Source organism: Lipotes vexillifer, unplaced genomic scaffold (genome assembly GCF_000442215.2).
Source record: "Lipotes vexillifer unplaced genomic scaffold, Lipotes_vexillifer_v1.1 scaffold71, whole genome shotgun sequence".
Taxonomy (NCBI): domain Eukaryota; kingdom Metazoa; phylum Chordata; class Mammalia; order Artiodactyla; family Lipotidae; genus Lipotes; species Lipotes vexillifer.
Window position 1 is genome coordinate 4,199,037 of NW_006793703.1, and position 23,686 is coordinate 4,222,722.

The window sequence follows — 23,686 nt, forward strand, 5'->3', positions numbered from 1 at the left end:
GGCTAAACCGTTTAGGAAGAAAAAAACATGGTACTTATAGTTGGCTTGAAAATAAGTTGAGCTAAAAGCTGCTTTCACAATCTACAAATTAGGTCTTTAAATCAAAATCATTTATATTCATAAAAAGGTTATCTAATTTTGCCTGTACTGGTGTCAAACCTCATCCCCACCCCCTGCCCAAAAGGAGCAAAACCTAGTTCAGCTGTCAGATTCTTACATAACACTCCCTTTATGTGAGCTAGGCTCCAGAGTCCTAACACTTCACAGAAATTCTTTCTTAAACCTGGTACTGAGGCCTTTCATTTACAGTATCCATTTCTAAGTGCAAAGTCAAGAGCTGTGAATAGAACCTCACTGGGGGGTCTGGGTTACTCGGGTCTCACCCAGTAAAAAAGTACGTGCTCTCTGAACTTTTGCAAGATATCTCCTCCACTAAGCTAAGCAAAGAAAGGAAAGAGGAAAAGCTGTTGACATAATGAAAAATATATTAATCTGTTTATCATTAACATTGATTCTTTATGATTGATGGTTGTGCTAACAGTCTCTTATTTTCCAAAACTGAGGTTCAGAAACCAAAAGGCTGCCACTATTTGACACCTTCAGGGCTAACCAGGTATCACTGACTCATCTATGGGATGGCTCTGGGGAGGGAAACAAATCCACTGACATTGTGGGCTTAACCCTGGAACGGAAAAGGTGCACACACCCATTAACTATTTGGAACCAATCTGGTATTATCCAACTCTTCTGCATCCTCCATTACGTCCTCCTAAAGGGATAACTGTTTAGTTCCCCTTACTCACCCAAGCAAGGAGTAGAGGGCAGAGGTCTTTCTCATAATAGCAGCAGTTGATCCTTGGATCCCCTTACGATGGCCATTTGAGCTCTCAGGCTGATGTCCCTGGTCTCTAGACACAGATTCAGTTGTGGGAAGAACGGTTTCCCAGAGATCAAGCCCTGCTGTATGGAGGGCTGGAGACAGTGACGTCAAGCAAGGGTAGGTCAGGGAGGAAATAAAATCCTTAAGGCACTAAAGACAGGCGCTCGGAGTTTGCTGCCCTTTTCCTTCTTCCTCCTTATTCAGAAGAGCTGGTTTTCTATTCAGCCTAACCCAGGAGACTTAAAATCCCGATCTGGTTCGAGCGCGTCAGGTGGGTAGCTGACCCATTCTCACTGACATACAAAAGCTTGCCTTTCTTATCGTCCAAATACTACTTGAGTTAATTCTATATTCTTACTTTCCTAGCCGCCCTCTCCCTCCCCACACACACAGGCTGCCTGTGTCTGATAATTACATGACATTTTAAAGAGAGGGATGGGTCAGTAGTGGCCCATGGTTAGCAGACACCATACAGGCCCAAGAGGGTCTAGAGCAGAAGAGAAGGAGAGGAGAAGGTAGAGAGAAACGGAAGCGGGGCGCATGCTAGCAGCAACCTTCCTCCTGCACAGCCCAGCCGGTCTCAGCCCTCCCCGGCCAACGGAAGGGACAGTGAGAGGCGTGCAGAGGACCGAGAGCGCTGCCAGGACCACTGCAATCCCGATCCAGCTTTACATCAGTGCTAAGAAGATGAATTTGGCTGTCTCCCAACCAGAACTCTCTCCATCACAGTAGGGAGAGAGGAATCACTGACGGTGAGCCCCGAAGGTACCAGATCTGCTTATGAGGTCTGACGGCAAATGCTAATGACACCAAATCCTGTGTCTGCTATGGAACAGAAGGCCCAGGTATAGCTTAATCTCTCCTAAGTACAGGTTCCAATGACAATGTAGATGAGAGACAGAAACGGAGACAGAGCGAGAGTTAAAGCTAAGGGTGCTTCAGCTGCTACTAAAAAGAAAATACAAAACGTGAGCAAATTTCTTACACGAAATCTTTTACAAGCTAGGGAAAAACATTTAAGGGGAGTCTTCTGCATTATACAGTAAAAAGTCAATTTCCATTTCTTATTTGTATGAAAGAGGAAAGTTTTTTTAAAACTACAAAAGTTACTTTTAATCATTAAAAAAGATAAGAGTAGGTTGGGGGATTAGGTCGTGTCTCTTTGGGTGAGCTGCAAAGTAGCCAAACCTGACTATAAAAGGTAAGACTGTGGATACACAAATGTCACCTACTCTGACCCCAGGAACAGGCCTCAGGCTCACCTCCTGTGTTGAGGCAGAAGAGGAGAGGGAAAGCAGAAGTGTCAGGGGAGGTGGAGAAAGACGAGCTAGCAGGGTTGTCTGAAACGCCTGCTGTCAGGGACAGGGCTTCCCTTCCCTGTTATGGGTATGGGACAGAAAAAGCATCTATCCACAGAGCCCCAGACCTGAGCGAGGCACTGCTCCATCTTTCCCTCTGAGTTCATTCTACAGGAGGACACGTGCTTAGGGAGATTTCCCAACTATAATTATAGGGCTCCAGCAAAAAAGAAGAAAAGAAAGCAAAACATGGCCTGGAAGGATTGGGGATCCCAGAGCCTAGGGTGCCCTCCTCGCTCCAAAGGCCAACAGAAGACTTTGCTAGCTCGGAGGGAGGCGTCCGGATGTCTTCAGTGTGGCTGCCCAGGGAAGCCTCAGCAAGCTAATAAATACTATTTACAAGTGGGGAGGAGAAGCCAAGGAGGCAGAGCTAGGGGCGTGCGGGGACACAGATTGTGGAGAAATCCTACAAGCAACATGATGGGGCAGGTTTGCCTGGAGTAGAAAAGCCTGATTCCTTCAGGCATTGCACTTGCGGCCTGAGAGTACGAAGGGGACGCCTCGCTCCAGCTCCAGGGCCGGAGGACAAGTCAGCGGGGGCTCAGCACAGAGCGGCAGGGGAGACCCAGGCTGAGCAAAGGCAGGACGTCAGTCGGTGCTTTGCCAGATTCCAACAGGCATCCTGGTATTTTTGTGGCTCGAGTTGAATGAACAAGCGTCAGCTCTTCTTCAAAGAGGCGGTCACACCCACCCCGGTGAGAAGCAGGCAGTATCTTTTTGGCACTGTCGGTAGAAACAAGCCTGCTCGCCCCACCCCTGACCCTAAGATAAGTTCCTATGGCAGTAAGCAACAGGGAGGGAGAGAAGCGGGCTCCCTTCTGCAGGGAGGGACGTGGGACCGGGGGAGGTGCTCTCTCACCGTGGGTGGAAATCCCAGGCTGTCCTCGCATCCAAAGCCATGACTGCACGTCCAGGTCTTCGGTCAAGATCAGGTGGCAAAAAGGAAAAGCTTATGACAAAGGCGGTTTGGAGACATAAAGGTAGAGTGAGGAGATAGAGGGAGGTGGCGACGGTCTCTTTAAAAGGTGGCGTTCACTCTTCTGTCGAGTTCTACAACTTTTAGTGTTTCATTCCCCTCCAGTTTGGTGCTGACCCTGCAAAGGCATCAGAAGGAAAAAGAGGTCTTACTACCAATTGCCTCACGCTCGGTAGGATGACACAATCATTCCATGACTGCGACTCTGCAGGCTGGCCCAAGCATGCTTCTCGTACTCTCCCCTGTTCCCGAAGTCTCCCGCTACCAGCCTATCTGTCATCCACATTCCTGCCTCTAGCCTCATGCCAAAGGAGACATTCCAGCCCAGAGGATAAACATGGCAGTTTGATACTGATTTGTTGTACATTGCTTTAAACGATTGTATTTCTTGAGGATAGTTAGTTACCCCTATGCTAAACTCTGGGAAGGAGAAAATAAAAGGATAAAGACTGATCCTTGGTCTAGAATAAATATTTTTTTTAAAAATCTAGATAAAGATGAAATCTTTATAAAGATTAAAAGATTCTAGATAAAGACTAAAAAAAAAAAAAACACCCAAACTAACTTGAAATAATAGTAAATATATAACAGAAAATAAATATATTATTAAATTATGTAACAGCCTAGAAAGTCTCTAGGCATTCAGAGGAGGGCTATGAGGGCTCTGGTATCAGGAAGACATCCCAGAACAAGAGGGATTTCAATGGGGCCTTGAATAGCTGAGACAAGAGGAGAGAAGATTTGTGTCATGAGTCAAGTAGTTGAGCAGCTGAGTGGTCTCTACTCCTAGTGGCAGCTCTACAATTCGCTAAGATAGTAATAATAATAATAATAATAATAATGTCTAACCTCTTCAAGTATTTCAAAGGATTTACTGTATATGTCATATTTACATAGTGCTTGAAATAATAAGCGCTATAAATAATAATAAATAATGAAGCACTATATGCATGTACAATATAATGTAAACATATAATAGTATATATAATTACAAACTTTCCCCTGCAACATTAGGGGAAGAAAACTGAAGAATTTGAAACAAAATCTTCCCACTTGCATTGGAATAGCATCATTTCTGGGAGGCACAGAGGCAGAGTTCAGCTAGACCACAAACCACACCATGTATAACCAGGACTGGACGCAGACGCTCCTTCCCATGCCATTTGGTGTACCCAGGTATCTCCCCAGCATGACAACAAAGCCCAGCAGTTGTACAAGCCTTTGTGTTTACACAAGGACTGTTCCTCATAACTATCTAAAGGAAACACCTCATGGAGAACTGGAGACAAATGTATGTTATTTTCAATATGGAAACACATACATGCACAGTGCCTCTTGAAGTGTCCTTCAATATTAATATGTAATTATAACTATATAATTATAATTAATGCATGTTTATTTACATATAAATCATAAAACTACATACTGACATATAGCATGACATATATGTATCTCTAGTTGGAAGGAAGCTGGGGAATGTCTTGAGGCTGCATTTGCATAGCAAGTACACTGCTGTTACTGGACTGCATGTTTACTTGTGAGGCTTTGAGGGAGGAAGGGAGACAAGCCCTTTCCCCCGACTCTTGGAGCCACCACTGCCAGCTCCCCAGTGGCACAGCAGCCACGGGGCCAGCTCACACCAGGTCTCTTCCCCAATCTCTGCTAGGGGCAGCTGTTCACAAGCAATAGACTCTCCAGAGTCTGGGTGCTGGAAATAGGTCTTGAAAAAGCCAAGGGTTGGACTAGGTCAGTGGGAAAGTCTACACCTGACACTGCACGTTGCTGACGCATAACCCATCGTCGGTGCCTTAGAGGAGGTGAATCTGTATCTATTTGACTCACAAGTGCTGCTGCAGCTCCAACAGCACTGATTTCTCCAGGCTGGTCTCATTTGATATAATGAAACGGGGAAGATCCATGTCAGGCCTGGACTCCAGCCCTGATGCCCTGAGCAGGGAGGAACCTCTGTCCCAGTGCCCAAGCTCCCCAGCCGAGGCCGAACTGGACGGCTCCTCCAGGGGAGAATGTTCCTCATAGATCAGCAGGTTCCTGGATCTCACTGAGAACAAAGCAAAGTAGCAAGTGTTACGAGAGACCACAAGGGTACATCACATCCCCTCACTCGATGCCCAGAGGCTGGGAGCAGATGACAATTCATGGGTTCTTTTTGCCCAGGACAGAGGGTGCCAACTGGAGTTGGCTTTCTATAAAGGCTTCAGGATTTCAGAGTTTTGTGCACTGAAAAATGATACCAATTATAAAAAGTCTGGAAGAACAATAGAAAAGCAAATAAACATGAAGCATACTGCCACCACTGCTTTGAAAATAAAACTCCCCTCCGTGCCCCACCCCCAACCATCTGGCGGAAACAATTCATGGCGAATAGGAGTCAAATACTTGGAGATGTCCAGACGCAGATAAAATAAGCATTCCCAGTGAGGAGGTCTTGCATAGGGAGAAGGTAAAAGGGCAGAAAACTGTGTTTTCATTTAAAACTGGAGAGAAGACACACAGCCAAAGTCATACATCAAACAACGGAGACATTCTCTTTTGTTTTATAGGACAGTTGCATAGCTAGATGGCTCGTAGCAATTTTCTACGACAGAGAAACTATGCTCCCATTGGCTTCCAATTAAATTTAGAGATACATTCCCTTAGGGAAAAAAGAATTTCCCGGGAGACCACTGAAATTATTTGGTTGAAATGTTAGCCTTTCTGTCATATACCTGGCAGGGATACACCTACCTCACAAAGACCACAGAACATCTTTCAGAACCACAAAATTATGCCTACCCCCCAAATCCAGTACCCCCTAATTGCACCCTTGTTCTTACTAGTGTATCTATTTTATGAACCCTACATATCACCTCTTTATTTCCTACATACTTAAAAGAGATCATTGATCTGGATGAGAATATTACTTGTGACACCTGATTCTCCAAATTTTCTAAATCTTAGGCATAATATTTTGTGAGACAGGCTGATTCTTTAATTTCATTTTACAGATGCTTACTATGGTTGCATACAATTCCACTGAGTTGAATTCCTTAAAAATGTCATGGAAAACTTAATGTTCTCCTCACTCCTTCCCCCCAAATGCGCATCCCTCCCCCTTATCAGAACTCAAAAAGAAGACATCAGAATTTGCCAGGGAACACAGTCTAGAGTAGTAGTTTGCAAACTGTGCTCTGCTGAGCTCTAGAGAATTCCAAGGGGTGTCTCAGCCCAGTGGGTAAGTGCCACAAGGGGAGACCCAGCAGCCTGGGCACCAGACACCCCCATGGCTCTCTTCCTCCCTTCAGTGGAGAAGCTACACTTTTACCAGTTCTTAAAAATTAGACTTTCATATGTAAACAGAAGCCAAGAACACTTCCTGCAATGTCTTGGTGGTCACAGCGATGACAGTTAACTGCAGAGTAACTAATTCGGGGGCAGATGCTTGTGTGGGTCTATTCAATGAATGTTTTTGATGGGGGAGAGGGAACAGTGATATTGAATTGCTTTCTCCCAAGGAACGGATATATATGCATTTTTATGGATAAATGATTTTGAGACCACTGCTCTGTACCCAGGGAGGTTTATCATACAGCTATTCTAAACCAAGTGGTTTAGTAAAGTCCTCCCAGCTAAAAAAAAAAAAAAAAAAATCAGACTCTCAGATAAGACTTCTTTCAGAAAGTTAAGCTTTGAGAAATGAAAGAGAAAAGAAACAAGCCACCTCCCAAGTTGCTGAGTGCTGTCTTACCAATGGAGGCTGTGTAGGGCTCCTGCATGGAATGCTGGCTGGGCAGGGCCATCTTGGTGGCAGAAGGATAGGGCCCATAGCCCTGAAAGAAGGTGCCGAATGCAACGGCAAAGCATAACACAACAACCTGCAGGACGAGGAGAGAAAGTGGAGAGCCGTCAATTCCGAGATCCACAGAGCAAACCTTTACACCTGCAACACCTGGGAGGTCCGGAAAGACAACCCCCCTCCATCAGGCCAGCAGATCATACGCAGTCAATCACCGTCACATCATAGAGGAGAAACAGCCTCGGAGTGAGCTGTGTGGTCCCTTGAACAGCCAGCACTTGGACGTGGCAAGCTGGGGAGAGACTGGAGATTGGGGAGTGGGCCGGGGCAGTGATGGTGTTGTCCCTTCAGGAAACTCACCATGAGGCAGGTGCCAGTCTGCGTGCCAGCCAGCTTGCAGGTGCGAGAAACCTTGCCCATCACCAAAGTCTGAAGCTTCTGCAGCTGCTGCAGGAGAGTTCTGCAAACACAACAAATCAAAGCCATGAAGGGTGTCTGAGAGACAAGAGAATGCTTGTGGGTGATCTCTGCCCCAGGCTCCAGGGAAGTGGCCGTGGCTTTGCGTCTGAATTTGAACACAGTACCGAGAAAAAGGTTCCTCTGGTGAAGACACATACGCCACTGCCTCCAGCACCAGAGTCGTAGAGCTTACGGGGCTCAGAATCCACCCACGTGAGCAGCTTGTCCATTCTGTACTGTTCTGAGTAACAGTCATCTCTATGCCCCAAATCATCCCTGATAATCCCGGGATTTGTTTGTCAGCCATTGAGAAAAAAAATAAGCAAAAATTGGCTGGTGATGGTGAACCAAGGAGAATTCGTTCACCCAAGAGAAGAGAGACACTGAAGAAAATGCAAGAAAGGAGAAAAGCATGAAGAAGATGCCAGGCAGAGAACACGTGGAGGGGCGGCCAGAGGAGATGGCCGTGACAGGAAGTGGTAGCAACATCTCTGAGCAGCCGGTGCTCAGACGGCAGATCTGAAGACAGGGAGAGAGATGGAGAGGAAGACAAGAATGGCAGGGAGGCAAACAGCCATGAGCACCTCAAGCCTGTGGCACTTGAAGGCTCACAGCACCTCCATAGGCAGAAATGAAGCCCAAATATGAATCGGGAGCAAAGAAGCCTGCTCAGCTGGACACACCTTCAGAGCCAGGATCTTGGAAGCCGTCCTCTGATGCAGACTCTGATGTTTCTCCAGGAAAAGACAGAACAGGAGCAAAAGAGAGTTCTTCTATCCCTAAAAGTGGACAGCTGTGCACACCCGTGCAAGGGAAGGGTTTGAGGATGAGAATAGTATGTTCTGCTCTGTGTGACATCAGGTCACAGGAGGAGCAGATGGTGAATTTCTTTGCAAATTCTGAACAGTGCAGCCATAGAAAAGGATCTCACAGCACACAGTCCTGAATTAGAGCCTCGGGGATGAACTCTGCGTGAGCAGAGAATGTCCCTCGCCCCCATTCCTCCTCTCCAAGCCCAATGCACTCGGCAAGGTGGAGAGGTTTTACAAGCAGATGCTTTTTTCTTGGGTCTCAAAGATTTTCAGAAAATTCATGCTGTGATGGAACGTTAGAAAGCCAGACAAGTTCACTGAAAAACACTGAAAAGCAAATCACTCATCTGCAGAAGAATTCTGGGCTTTGGCAGATAACTTGCCTCCACCATAGCCCATCTCCTGAACAGCTTCCCAGTGCTGGAAGGACATGCAGGTTTTCCCAAGTTTGCAGCTTCCCCTGTGACCAGTACCAGTGAAATAAGTTCTCTCAGGTTTAAGCCAACTAAGGACAGGTTGGCAGTAAGCCTATTGCTTTTAGCAGTTCAATGGATAAGAGCAGAGGCAGAATTGGAGCCCACAGCACGTACAGCGAAGGCTTTCTGAACTCAGTGACCCCATGTGGTCCCATCTACACCGTATTTTTACCTTGTACAGTGGTTTTAATTTAAGCAAAACAAAATAATTCATCCCATTATTTCATATCGTTAAATTCTATTAATATGGAGGTCTTTTTAGTACTTAGTTGTATGTTTTCTTGCTTTATGGTTATCTAGAAGCATAATCACAAGTAGTATAGACTGATTTATGTTTCTGTACATTCAAGCAACACATTCTTTAAAAGAGTTTTGTGAGTTACTCAAGGCTGAGAAATACCGATAGCGATAGCGTGATTACTGTAAATTCTACCCTAGGAAATTGTGTCGTTTGTGACAAAATGTATCAACCTGGAGGGCATCATGCGAAGTGAAATAAGCCAGACAAAGAAAGATAAATACCACGTGGTATCACTGACACATGGAATCTTTTAAAAAAAAAAAAAAAAAGAACTCATAGAAATAGTAGACAAGCGGTTGCTAGGAGCTGGGGGTGGGGAAATAGGGAGAGGTTGGTAAAAGGGTGCAAGCTTTCAGCTATAAGATGAATAAGGTCTGAGGATCTAGTGTAAAATATTGTGACTCTAGGTGATAAAACTGTACCATATAATTGAAATTTGCTGAGAGTAGAACTTAAATGTGTTTACCAAAAAATAAAAATAAGGTAAATAGGTCATTAACTTGACGTGAAGAATCCTTTCACAATGTATACATGTATCAAATCATCACCTTGCACACTTTAAATATCTCACAATTTTACTTGTCGATTACACCTCAGTAAAGATGGAAAAAAATTAGAAGTTTGCAGTTAAATGATCGTATGATGCAGCAAGTTTTTTCCTCATCACACTGTCTTCTCCCAGGACCTCCCAAGAGCACCCCATTCTTACTGGCTTGCACGGCTGCCTTTTCAAAGCTAAGAGCTGAGTGACAGACCCAATTCCTGGGTGAGCGTTCCTTCTGGCAGAGCTGAGATCTAGTGGGCAGTGGCACACATTTTACTGACAACACCCTGTAATGCCAGCCCAAAGCCCTCTTTGGGTTCTCCCTGCTGTATTTCTGGAACTCGTGGGGAAGATACACAGGTGAGCCATAGATAAGACCTATGCTTGACCGTGTGGCACAAACCTTTTCTCTCATATTCTGGCCTCCTCCTGTGGTGCAATCAACAGGGTCTTTGTTACCAGCTGAACTACAGAAAGGGGCCTCACTGTTTCCTTGGTGGCCTGCTGAAGAGCCATGTCTGTAATGCTGGCTGCCACTTCTGAAGGGCATCTCAACTCCCATGGGGCACCCTGCTGCCTGCGCTGGCAGCTCCAAGGTGTTGAAGCTCAGCTGTGCTCTGTGCATGGAGGAGATGGTGGAGGACATTCCTCTCTCCAGGCTTCCATTAGACAGCAGATTTCCAGATGTTACCACAGCCATTTACTTTTGCTCCAAATTCTTAAGGTGTTTTTAAAGCAAAATCACCATTTCCATTTTTACCAACAGTCCCCATTTACCCACAACCTTCCTGCACCTCCTCCCTGCCCAATCCCTGCCTTTGGTCCAGTCTTCAGAGCATGAACCACTGAGAAAACCAATTCCACACAATACTCGGAATTACTCCTCCCTTCCAATTTCTGAGTGTGATCACGAGGCCTGAGACCCCTTCCCTAGGATGAACAGTCTCCCAGGAGGCTCCACAGTCTGTTCTGAAGACGGACCTCTGACAGGCCAGACACACCTAAACCTCAATGGTATAATGCCTTAGGCTCAAGTTGGGAACCCCAGCTATAGGTGTAAAGTGCTATCGGTTTGGAAGAAGGACCATCTAAGTCTGGCTGGGCGAGCAGTAAGGGCTGAATCTTTACTAGTTGTGTGGCGCTTTACTTGGCATTCATCAGCACATCCTTTCCAAACTCAAAGACAATTATATTCTGAATCCACTGCAAATGAAAATGGTTGTTTAATGGCCCCTGATTTCTAACACTTTATAATCCATCTCTTTAAGATGAGCAAACATATAGTTCAAAATAGATTTTTCAGTTTGAAATTTTGGTGGAAAGCAACAGTGATTTATAATGCGCTGTTTGCTGCTGCTTCTCCTACTCAGATTAGCAAAGGTGAACTCGTGGGAATGATGACACTCTGAAGGCCCCATCCATCAGCAACAGAGAGATTTCACCCAAGGAAAGCTTTTTAGCTCATCCATTCCCCAATATCTAAACATATTTCCATGATGTGATAAAGTTTGGGAATTTCATCAACATTCATAAAACAGAAACACTCTTTTTTTTTTTTTTTTCGCGGTACGCGGGCCTCTCACTGTTGTGGCCTCTCCTGTCGCGGAGCACAGGCTCCAGACGCGCAGGCTCAGCGGCCATGGCTCACGGGCCCAGCCGCTCCAAGGCATGTGGGATCTTCCCAGACCGGGGCACAAACCCGTGTCCCCTGCATCGGCAGGCGGACTCTCAACCACTGCGCCACCAGGGAAGCCCTGAAACACTCATTTTTGTCATAAGGAAAGAAAATCATTAGTGATTGAGTGTCCACTGGCTGAGTTCTAGAACTTCATATACTGAGATACTATGTAAAGGTTTCAAAGACATGTAACCAGTAACTAGAAGACCTAAGATGTAAACCCAAACCTATCTGACTCCATAGCTCACGTACTTTCCAATTCAGCACACATGGTACCCAAACCTATAACCTAATAAAATTAATGATCAAAAGATTTCGTAGTTAAGTAGATTTTTCTTAAATCCAGTGACATTAACATCTTATTGAGGGAATTCCCTGGTGGTCCAGTGGTTAGGACTCGGTGCTTTCACTGCTGAGGCCTGGGTTTGATCCCTGGTCGGGGAACTAAGATCCTGCAAGCCGTGCAGCACAGCCAAAAGAAAAAAAAAAAAAAAAAAGCATCACATTGACAACAGCACAACCAAGAGATGTGTCCACCATTAAATAAGAAAAGATTACAGTGACCAAACTGCAGACAGTGACCAACCTGAAGACAGAAGGGCCACAGTGAATCTGATGGCAGTGAGATATATACTAACAAAGTTTCAGTGATCTGATACAAATAAAAGCAATAGGGTAAAATAAACATTTCCTGGCAGATCTCTGGATATACCAAAATAAAATGCAAATGATGGATAAAAGAATAATAGGTATTCCTTAGCCCACGTCAAGTGTCAGGAAGTCAAACCTGAGCTTTGTTTAGGAAAATGGAAGCTATAAGACCTGTCCCTCCACTGGACACCAACAGAGCTGATGAGATGGCTTTAGGATTACTAAGTCAGTAATATTCGCCAGAACACGGCGATAAGCTCCCAGGAAGAGAAACCTGAATTTAGATCTCAGTACCATTTAATCACATTCCTTAAGTCCTGAGTTCAGGCACTTAGTCAAAGTTAATTCTCTTGACCTCACCAGCTAACAGAATAATGAGAGAATCCCCTTCTGGGGTACTCTGGGTTTGCTGAAACAAATACACCTTTGCAGAGTGCTTGCTATTTCTTTCCACTGATGACAGATGAGTCTCTTTACAGGAAAGCCTGGAATCTCACAACGGATATGTTGGTCTGAGACGATGTGGTACTTTCCCTGATGCCACTGGGATAGATGCCATGGCCTGAAGCATTGGGAGCTTGGATGACAGCTGTTACCCTGCTTGCATAAAGGGCCGGCTGGAGAAAAGGCAGCCAACAGATGAAATGGAAGAATTATTTTAAAACTAAAGCTATAAAAAGTCAATCATAGGACAGACTCTCTTTCCAACAGTACATTCAGAACTCAGTTTAAACTTCTCCTTTATTACTGTATGTTAAATCATCAGTGATCATGGCTAATTATGGCTTAATGAATTCTTGGGCTTCCGGGAGCAAGGTCTTAATTTAGAGAGAAGTTTATCTGGGCCAAGACATTTTTCACAATTTGTTAAATTGGAGGGTCCAACACTTGATTGAAAATGTGGATTTTGTCCTGTGGTGAGATGTAAAAATAAACCTTATGGCTGTCCTCACACAGCTCCTAGTAAAAGAGCAGTTAGAGGCAGCTGCCAGCCTTGCCCAAAATAAAGCATCACCCTGTATCTTGAGAGGCATATCAAAGGAAATTGGGCAAAACATTCAAAAGTAGCCGAGAGTGTGAGACACAATCTTATAAAAACTGGGAAATGCATCAACAGCCTCGTGTGTTTTCTTGTATTTGGTTTAATTTTGTTTTCTTATGTTTCTGTTATTTAAGGGAAACAGCAGGGGTTGGTGTGGGGAGGAAGCGAGAGAGAACAAGCTAGTGATACAGTTACTGCATCTTATACTTTGAACATTCTAGTACTTAATTTCCCACTGGAGTCAGAAACTAGGACCCAGGAAAAATAATAAACTGGTGGTTCCCAATTACTTGCTGTGCCAGGAGCTTCAAACCAGGTCCTCTCTATAAACACAATTTCCATCAAATCCTGTAACACACCTTACTCAGAAATGGAACTAGCTGGGCTATAATGCATGTGTGCACATTTGTGTGCGTAAGTAAATCACCCTCTGGGTGAATCAGCCTCCCACAGGAATGAAGGAACTTTTTTTTATTTATGGAACTACTTAAAGCAGTAAGTTCTAAATTCCAAATCATGAACCATTCGTGGGTTGTGAAAACAGCTGGGGTGTGACTGGTGTATTTAATGAAACAGAATCAAATAGAACACACAATATCTGAGGGCATCACACATAGTAAATAAGTATTCATTTGTGAAACATTCATATTAGTTATGAATGTGATGTATATGTACGTGTGGTGTGTCTGGGTCACTGCACAACATGTAAAACAATATGATCAAAAAAGTCTAAGTGCTACTTATCTAGTGCACACATGCAAAAAAATTATATGAGTGAACATTAGGTGGCTTCATGATGTAAGAGGCAGGCATCCATGTCCTTTCGAAGCAAAACCCCACCTGAATCCCTCCCCACCCACCCCAGTCTTCTAGAATTAGTGTACAAGATCGGAGGGTTAGGAGAGAGGTGTCAAAAAGCAAAAACAGGGACTTCCCTGGTGGTGCAGTGGTTAAGAGTCCACCTGCCAATGCAGGGGACATGGGTTCGAGCCTGGTCCGGGAAGATCCCACATGCCCGGAGCAACTAAGCCCATGAGCCACAACTACTGAGCCCGTGAGCCACAACAACTGAGCCCGTGAGCCACAACTATTGAAGCCTGCGCGCCTAGAGCCCGTGCTCCGCAACAAGAGAAGCCATCGCAATGAGAAACCCGCGCACCGCAACGAAGAGTAGCCCCCGCTCACCGCAACTACAGAAAGGCCACGCGCAGCAACAAAGACCCAACGCAGCCAAATAAACAAATAAATAAATACAATTATTAAAAAAAAAAAAAGCTAAAACACCTACCTCAAAATCCTCAGGCAGAGGGTGGGGAGGCGGTAGGATATAATGTTAATAATAATTCAAAACACTGCATAACAATATTTAAGGAGACTCTCGAACTACCTCAAAGACTTTTAAATACTAAAGTGCAAACTCTTATACAAAAGATAATCACATCCTGCTAAAATCCTAAACTTTGAATAAATACTCATTTATTTATGATCTTTCACTTAAGTTTTGAAAGTTGTTCATGGGGCTCTGGCCTAAATTTTTAAAAATACAAATTATCTCCTTTCTCTTACTGTGTAATTGCCACATTATAAGGAGGTTTATTTTTCAGGGACCAGAGGGCACTTCTGAAATATTCTATCACCTACTCACCCAGGAACATAAGAAATAGAGAGTTCTAGAATGTTTTCTGGGGCTGAGGAATGTCTAACTTTACCACGGAATCCTACTAAAATGCCTTTGTAAACTCTCTGGGAAACTTAGTCTAGTATCCAACAATCCTTTGAAGTTTGTTAACATTTTCAACTGAAAAGAAAGCTTATACGCTTCACACAACCAGAAGTTAGAGATAATGGAGAAATGAAAAGTGGTTTAAACCAAGATAAAGGTCTACAGAGGGTCATTCCTGGACGTGGGTCATTCCTGAGCACTCTAATGGCCTCCCTGTGCACAGCAGGAAAGAGGGACCAGCTGATTACAGTCAGTCGAAGAGAAGACTTCACATGTGGAAGACACAACAGTGAGGAGGAAGCCGACAGACAAAACTGGTGCAAATGGACGCAGCTGTGCAGTTAAACAAACAGATGAGGAGAGCACAGTCAGAGCCCAGTGGGCTTGTGGGGAAAGACCTCCATCAGGAATCACATGTAGATTTTTTTTTTGCGGTACGTGGGCCTCTCACTGTTGTGGCCTCTCCCGTTGCGGAGCATAGGCTCCGGAAGCGCAGGCTCAGCGGCCATGGCTCACGGGCCCAGCCGCTCCGCGGCACGTGGGATCTTCCCGGACCGGGGCACGAACCCGTGTCCCCTGCATCGGCAGGTGGACTCCCAACCACTGCGCCACCGGGGACGCCCCATATGTAGATTTTAAAGAACAAGAAAAGTAGAGACAGAGAGGAGGACTATAGCTAAAAGGAAGGTCAAAGAGGAAAACTAATGAATTCTTGTTTCTGATAACAACACAGACAGGACAAGCACATCCCTCACCTTCTGTGAGGTTCGAAGAAAGAATACCAACGAGGCCCACATCCCATACATGTCATACATCCTAAGGTTTCTCCTCACCCCACCTACCCCAAGCCAGGCAAACACTGCCCATGGGCACCCCCGACACCTGCTCTGTTGAGCTCCCTCCAAGGCCAGGTTAGCGCTCCAGATAGATAGATCGCCTTGTTACTGCTGACTTCTCATCCCGTGGGGAGGGGCGTGGCTAGGGGAAAGCCAGAGCAGGGCTCCCTAAAACACAGATCCCAAGCTGGGCCCTCTTGTTTGGAACTACGGTTGACCCCGTGCTGGGAAAGGCAGCGGTCCTTGGAGAGAGAGCACAACAGCGGCAAAAGAGACCGAGGTCAGGTCCAGTTGAGAAAGTAAGTGGCTGAATTCTAGTCCCTGTCCTACCTCTAAATGGATGATCTTAACCTCATCAGCCCTCAGTTTCTGCTTCTGTGAAAGGAAGTGATTAACAGTTAGATGAGATGATGTCTAAAGCACATTTCAAGTCTAAGCTCCTATAAGTCTACAAAGCAGGGCTGAGGAGAGGGATAGTGGCTCACAGCCCCGTAGCCAACTGCACGAGGGCAAAATTAAAAATGAATGGAGCAAACTGGGCCACAAACACCTGAAATGGATGGGCTGGGCAGTAGATGTGCATCACTTGTGCAGAAGAAAAGGCTAGGAAGTGGGGGAAAGACAGGGTCTCTCAAAAATGAGACATGCAGCTCGGAGAGGCGAATGATAAGCAAGGAAGGCCAGGAAGACCCTCCGGCGCTACACGTGGCCTCACCTGGACTTTGCAAGTGCAAATGTATATCCTGATTGAGCACAGGAAGCAGGGCCCCCTGGGAGACCACTTGCTCTCCGCTCACACGTTTCCTGGTGGCGGGCGATTCGCGGATCGCCTTAGCAAAGAAGTGTGAGGGTGCCTTCCCACGGCTTCGGCTGCTCTGAGGCTCCTGGGCTAAGGCTGCAGAAGTCTCCTCTCCTGTCTCCATCCTCTTCCAGCTTCCTGAGCTCAGATAAAAGGGGCTTTTTTGCCTAGAAGCCAAGAGCATGCTAAATGGCTGCTGCTGAGGCGAGTACTAACCGAAGAGTTGGGATTGATTTGGAATCTGAGGGCTCATTCTCATCTGCATAGATGGAAAGTCGCTCGTGGGAGGAGCACAGAAGTGGTAAAATGTAAAGAGGAATAATTTGTCTTTATTTTGGTCCACGTACCCACTCGCCTTTCCTGCCACATTGCGCCAAATGAAACAACGGCACACAAGGTCTCCCACCCCACTTATGGTGACCCAGGGTCCTGTCCACTTCTCACAGCCATTTCTACCTCTGCCCAGCTACCTCCAAAGGACGTTAATACAAGAAGCACGAACAGGACACAAACACAGGTGTGTGTTCACTGGGCCCTACCTTGTACTTAGTTCAAACACTGGGTCACTCACACGGTGTGACGAATAAAGGGTCTGAAAACCTCCCCTTACATGGGCCCAAAACACCAACTCCTCCTGACTGGTTTAGGGCAAGAGATTGCCATGGTTCATGTTACAGTCACTCTGGCTACCGCAGTGTCCTCTGGCGAGGGGAAGCCCTTGGCAGGAACAGAAGAAGAAGGGAAAAAAGGAAGTCAGGGGCAAGGAAGGCCCTTCCTCATGTGAACAAGAGTGGCTCTGCTTTTATTCCTTGACTTCTCAAGCCAAAGCACATTAAAAGCTGCCAGACTGAGACATTACGACTACAGGAACTCCCTCATCAGACTACCCGTGGGAAGATTGCAGGTTAATCAAGTAGCAACCATTTCCACCATAAAAGGTTGTCTACCAGGAGAGGTAAGTTTGGAAGAGGGAAGAGACGGCACTTGGGCCTCTGGGGGAACCACAGTGGAGGCTCCTACAGTCCAGGGACAAGCAGAGCACCAGTGGCATAAGATAGACGGTTTTCTCAGTCGGGGTTCCAGCAGGCTGAACGGCTGGGAAAACCTTCCACAGTCAGTGAAGAAAACAGAAGGAAAACCACCGCTGGCTCTCAGGGAAGAGCGCCAGATATGCTGACCCCAAGCTCAAATATGCATATGCTCCCACAACTCATATTGCACAGTAGCCAATAGCAAAATAAAAAGGCTGTGGCCATTATCGTAAAACATAAGAAACAACCGCAAAACACGGACTGCTGTTACATAGAATCAGATGTGCTTTATGTCAGTACTCCTCGGATGACAGCTCTTTATCAAAATCTGAAAGAAATAGGATTCTGTAGAAATAGATTTACTGAAATGAAAATATATACCCAGTGTTTTTTGTTAAATGGAAAAGGCTCTTAACGGAGGAGGATGTACAATATAAATACATATACATAAAATATTCCAAAATGTAAACATCTCTCTAGGTGAAAAGATTGTAACTTTTTTCCCTTTTTTAACTGTATTTTCTAATTTTTTATACAATGGGCATATATTACATGTGTGGGATTTTTTCTTTTTAAGTTTAGAAAAATATGATAGAGCAGGGTCAGCCTGGAGAGGGGAGGAGAGACCCTTTTTCCCAGGAAAGGTGGCAGCGACCCCGTCTCATCGCAAGCACCCACTGCTCTTTGTGCCTCTGCTGCCCCCGTGTGGCTGTGCATAGACCTGACACCCAGAACTCCTAGACCAGACCCAACCTGGACCAAACTCCACGGTTATCTTGGACGGATTCCTCTTCCCTTGTTCACCAATTCATGACCTGGATTTGTCCCATTCATGAACACAGGACTTCTGCAACAGCAAGTGCTAGGACAGGGGGGTGGGAACACTATCAGCTCAGGATGCTAACAAGATGGACACAGACGCTGGTGGGGTTCAGGACCCTGAGAACCACTCTGGCAGGAGTAAAAGTGGAGACAAGAAGAGAGGAAGCCTTGGGAGACTAATGGCCAAAGGCAACCATGAAACCGGAAACCTGAAGGACTGGAAACCAGCTCCTTTGCCTCAGGGGATCAAGGTGATACCACATGGAGCTGGTGACAGTTACTTACTTCTGCTGTTTGTCTACAGAGCACTAGAGGTGATTGCCCTTGACTTGCTATATGAGCACACGTTCCCAGAAATGCAGAGGGAAACCCAGCGGGGTCACAATGTCCACTTTTCCTACTGATGGTATTTTTACCTTATGATTAGATTAGCCTGCTGTTTGAGCAACAGACCATGAAGATTTAGGAACTGGGAGCCAAATTTCAAGTTATTATGAAATGACATGTAAATAGATTTACCCTGATCCCTTAACATTTGCAAAATTGTTACTAGGCTTTAGTGCTAAGCCTTAAAATGATGAATTAAAATTTTGCTTACCTAAAAGTCAATTTTTCTCCGCTTGGATTGTCAGATCTATAACAACTAAGGGCAACAGGATCCTTTGACTAATGAACACTTAAATTTTCAAAGCATAGGCACGCTCCGTGAGCGCGCACACACACACGCACACACACACACACACACACACACACACACACACACACACACGATGAAACTCCCCAACCGCCATTTCTCAGCCCTATACCTTAACCCCTTTCTCTTGCGTATGACCCCGGGTAAAGCTCAGTATGTTTCTCCTACATCGAGGCTCCAGGACCAGATTGCCTGCCTTCAAATGCAGCCTTCTAGCATTTACTGCGTGACCTTGGGCAAATCACTTAACCTTTCTGAGTCTCAGGACCTCCTTTATATAATGGGGATAGTAATAGGACCAGCTCATAGGGCCATTAGAAGGTTAAATGAATTAATATCTATAAAGTGCTGAAAACAGTACCTGGCACAGGAGGTGCTAGAGGAACTATCCTATAGTTATTTTTCAAAATGGGCTTAAAATGCAATTAATTAATTAACTTTAAAAACAGTAATTAAAACAACAAACTTGGTTTTCTCTCCATTGTTTTTACTAAAAAACACCATTTATTACTCGAACCGGGTGACAAAAAAGTGGTCAGGCCCTCTGTCCACCTCTAAAGTCTGATGTCATTTTCAGGAGAATCGGACTCATTGACCTTATTCCTTTCCAAGCTTCTTCCTTAAACCCCTCATCATAGCCCTTATCAGAATCAGCCTCTTCATCAATCCCACGTATTTTAGAAAAAGTAAAGGATATGCATGTGTGTGTGTGTGTGTGTGTGTGTGTGTGTGTGCGCGCGCACGTGCGCACGGGAGGAACAGGTGAGAGAAGTGTGACCATCCTGAGCATCCTGACACAACTATCCTTTCAATGCCATCTCCTCCCTTTTCCTCCCAGCTCTGGCCCTGAATCTCCCCCTCTTTCTCCACCTTCCATCAGGCAGTTGTGTCGGTTCCTCACGCCAGGGACCCTCACCTGTTGGTGTTCTCCAGAACCTCCACCTTCTTCCGAAGCTCCGAGTTCTCTGTTGAACAAGACTCCACCCTACAGAGGACAGAGAAAGAAAAGAAAACTTAGTTTTTTATCAGGGGAGCAAACACTAAGCCAGGAGCTAGGATGGAGGCAGGTGGGGTTCAGAGAAAAAAGACAGGGAAGCAGCTACTCTAGGGAGGTGAGGGAGAGAACTTGGCCAACCTGAGTTGGGGAAAAGGGTGAGTAGACAAAAGAAAAAAGAGAGAGAGAGAGACGGGTAACCAGTGCCTCAGTAATGGAAAATGAATAGGGATGGTACAAAACATAAACTTCTTTTAGGGTGTTCCAACCTTGATTTCTCTCGACTCTTCCCTATGGCTCTCAATGTCCATCACAATTCTCCCTCTTTGCTACAGGGTCTGGAGGCTGCTGACTGTACTCTTGACCTGAAGGACTGACAGGAAGCCCAGGGGCTTGGGGCAGGGGGAGAGTGAAGGACAAGAACCCGGGACCTCAAGACAAGGAATCCAGGTGCCGGAGCAGGCATGCCCCAAAGAGGCAATAAAGAGAGTTTCATCGAAACATCTTGACCCTGGATACCTACAGACAATAACAAACAGAATGGGACTGCTTAATGCTATATTACCAACACCTAAATCAGGAGGAAGAAACACTGACTTTCAGTAGGAACTCCAAGAAGCAGCCAGGATCCACCAACTGCTCTTCTCACCAGACACACGTAAAGATTCATTTCTAGGTCCCGGGACTCATTCCAATGGTATTAGTTTGCCAGATGGGAACTATTTTCCAGGGCTAATACAGAATTGTATTTAATTTACGTTTTTCTAACAGCCCTCCTGATATTCCAGGCTATTCAGAAGAGAAAAAGGTGCCTTCAAGTGTTTTTGTGAAAAGTCACTCACCTATAACACAAATTATAGTGGACAGAAAAAAAAGAACGCCAACCTGCCTTACTTACTTCATCCCCTGTTGCTTTCTCTAGCGTGCGAGGGAGTGTGGCCAACAGGAATTGATTAATTAGCGCCTCTCCTCTGAGGAGTCCAGGAATATGCATGAAGGTTAGCATTTGTACTTATTTGAAAGGAAGCCTTCAGGGACTTAAGGACCCTTCGTTGGAAACTGTGCGGTACAAATGCCTACTAAGACTGAATGTACTTTTTATCACCTGCCAGATAAGCGTTCCCCTCTAAACACCACTAGGTGGCAGGCAAACCATAGCTGATAAACCAACGGCCTTTGCTGGGGTCCAGACTGAGAAATTGAACCCCCTTTCCCATAGAAAGCAGGGCCCCCCCCGCACTTTCATTTCTCTACATGAATTGCTCAATACACAAAACCACTTTGGCAGGAGGCTTACTTTTTCTCCAAACTGTCCATGTATTCCTTCTTCTTCCTCCTACTTTCCTGGGCAGAAATCTGCAATGGAAGGGGAGAAAAAAGGATTATGTTCCAGCTATCTCAGTAAACCAGTATGACAAGAGGCCATGAGCAAAGAAATCACAAAAGCCCTGCTCACTTTTGCGGCCACTTCCCATTTGTTTAACCTACTGGCTCATCTACTAATCACCTCTTCTGTCCTCCCTGGTTTCAACCAGCTGATGTTCTCATCTACTTTCCAACACACTAGGCCCCCAGTGAGAAGGACAGTGGTCCAGGAGTCAGACTGGAACATGGGGGTCACGAACCATCTGTATGGTCTTAGATAAATGATTCCCATTCTGTGGACCTAGTTGGCTCAACTATAATAATGAGATAAGCCAGTTGGGGTTAGTTGTATAAAAATTCCCTGGTGGTTCTGCACATGGACGAAGAATTTTAATTCTAAGCTCTTTCCTTGCTCTCTCTTTGTCCCCTCCCTCCTGCTCTGCCCACACCCTAGCCATGCCCCAGGGCCTCTGCACCCCTGATCCCCACTGTAGGGGCCTAGGACTAGGAGACTGCTGGACCCAGGTATAGAACAGTGGTCTGCAGAATTTTTTATCAAAAATCTCTATCAAGAAAAAAAATTAAGCAAGCGCCCATAATACATTTATATTTATTCATTTATAAATTATATACATGCCTACTAGAGGGAAATATTGTATATCTAATAAAACAAATTTTAAAGGCTGAGATTTTTTCAAAATGTAAATGCGAGTTCTAATGTTTTCTTCCCACCCCTGTATGGGTCATCTTAGGCACCACAGAGTGTGCACACCTGACCTGGAGGCCCACTGACCAGAAGATGTATGGGGAGGTCTGGGGGAAGACAGGGGCAAGCCTTGGTCCCCACCACGGGACGGGCCAGTGTTGGCCACCGGGAAGGGAGGGTGGGCATGCTGGCCGGGTTTGTTCACTGTCTCTGCTCACAGAAGTACCTGGATTTGAAGGGCTCACCTTATTCTTGATTTTCCTCCGGATTTTCTTCAGGGCCTTCTCCTCTGATTTTGTCAGGGGCAGCCTGGTGGGGACGGGATAGCCCTCGGCGATCAGGGTCCTCTTCTCTTCCTCCGTCAGGACCAGGGGGCCTGATCCCTGCAGCTTCTGTGCAGACCGAGGAGCAGAAAAGGGTCAAAGAGGAAAAGCCGGGCGCACCAGAGAAACACCTCCTGAGGGGTGAGGAGGGTCTGTCAGGAGGTCTTGCCAATGGCTAAGGGAAAAGGAGGCCCATCTCTTTTGGTGAGAAACGGGCACTTCGAAGTGGAAGCAAAAATGCAGAAGACACTCGTGTGAGTGTTACAACCCAAGGATTATAATATAAGGGAACGGGTAAAGAAACCTCCACCCATTATTTCCCAGAAAGTACCCTGCTGGCTAAAACATCAACATTAAAGGATACAATTCATTTCCCATGTCCCTAGAGATTTCCTGTCCTCGGAGTGATGAAGGATTCACTTGGAACTCTGTTTGTGGAAAGTTTTGTTGTTCTCCTAAAGATGCCATTTTGCAAGATGCTCTCTATACACTAGGAGTTGCTTCTTGACCTCTACTTCCAGCTAAGGGGCCAGGGCTCCTAGGGACACACCTGCAGGCACGTTCCATGGAAGTCACTGGTCAGCACAGTCCCAGACTGTCCATCGTCAGTGGAGATGAGAACTGTAGCTCATCTCATTTCACCCATATTAGGACAATGTGTTTATAATCAGTCAAATAAATGGAGTACCTACTGCATATTAGCTCCACATTAGGTGCACGGAAGAATCAAAACGAACTCCGTCTCTTAAGTAGCTAATGATCGAGACCGAGACTAAATTGAAACACGTGAAAGAATGAGAGCAATTAAATGCTAGATTGTAATATTCACTCAAGGTACATTAAAAATAGGAGGAAGGAGAACGCTTAGGTGAGTTTGTGTGATAAGGGAAGGCTTAGGGTAGCAGATAAGGCTTGAATTGGGCTTCCTGAAAGAAAGGGGGTGATTTACACAGAGGAGGGCATTACAACAAAGGCAGTATTGTAAAAAGTAACTGAAGAAGCCACTCTGCGTAGAGGGGGTGAGGAGTTCTGGAAGCAGCGGCAGGTTGGGCACGTAGGAGGGTGTTTGTACCCAGCAGAGGTACGAGGGCTTGATGCCAACAGATAACAGGGAAACAACACAGATGCTGAGCCAGGGTATGATATGGGAAGGATTTCCTCCATGACCACGTGGAATGGATTAATTGTGGTAGGACTCACAAATCCATAGGATGGACACTATTTCAGTAATCAAAGGAGTGAAGGGTTAGAGGAGAGAAGGCAAAGGTGGAGTGGAAAGAGTTAATTCCCTGGCCCTCGGTAATAGTGATATATAAGAAGGTGGCCACAGATCTAGAACTTTCTGAGTTTCTGACACAGACTGAACTCAAATTTTCAGAATTATGTTAATTAATACATGATTATTCTAAGAATTTTTAAATAA

The 23,686-nt window shown here is 45.5% G+C and overlaps 1 protein-coding gene across 1 annotated transcript in view; it reads right to left on the bottom strand.

The window, feature by feature from the left end:
- Positions 1-1,977: 1,977 nt before the first annotated feature.
- CREB3L2 (cAMP responsive element binding protein 3 like 2) overlaps positions 1,978-23,686 on the bottom strand; it is a 118,800-nt gene continuing 97,091 nt past the window's right edge. Inside the window, exons 6-12 of the mRNA XM_007466595.1 lie at positions 22,186-22,332; positions 21,167-21,225; positions 19,792-19,860; positions 7,368-7,467; positions 6,960-7,086; positions 5,057-5,273; positions 1,978-3,332 (exon numbers count right to left, since the gene is read on the bottom strand). Coding sequence (XP_007466657.1) covers positions 3,257-3,332; positions 5,057-5,273; positions 6,960-7,086; positions 7,368-7,467; positions 19,792-19,860; positions 21,167-21,225; positions 22,186-22,332 — 795 coding nt within the window. The 3' untranslated portion in view covers positions 1,978-3,256. The remainder of the gene's footprint in view (positions 3,333-5,056; positions 5,274-6,959; positions 7,087-7,367; positions 7,468-19,791; positions 19,861-21,166; positions 21,226-22,185; positions 22,333-23,686) is intronic.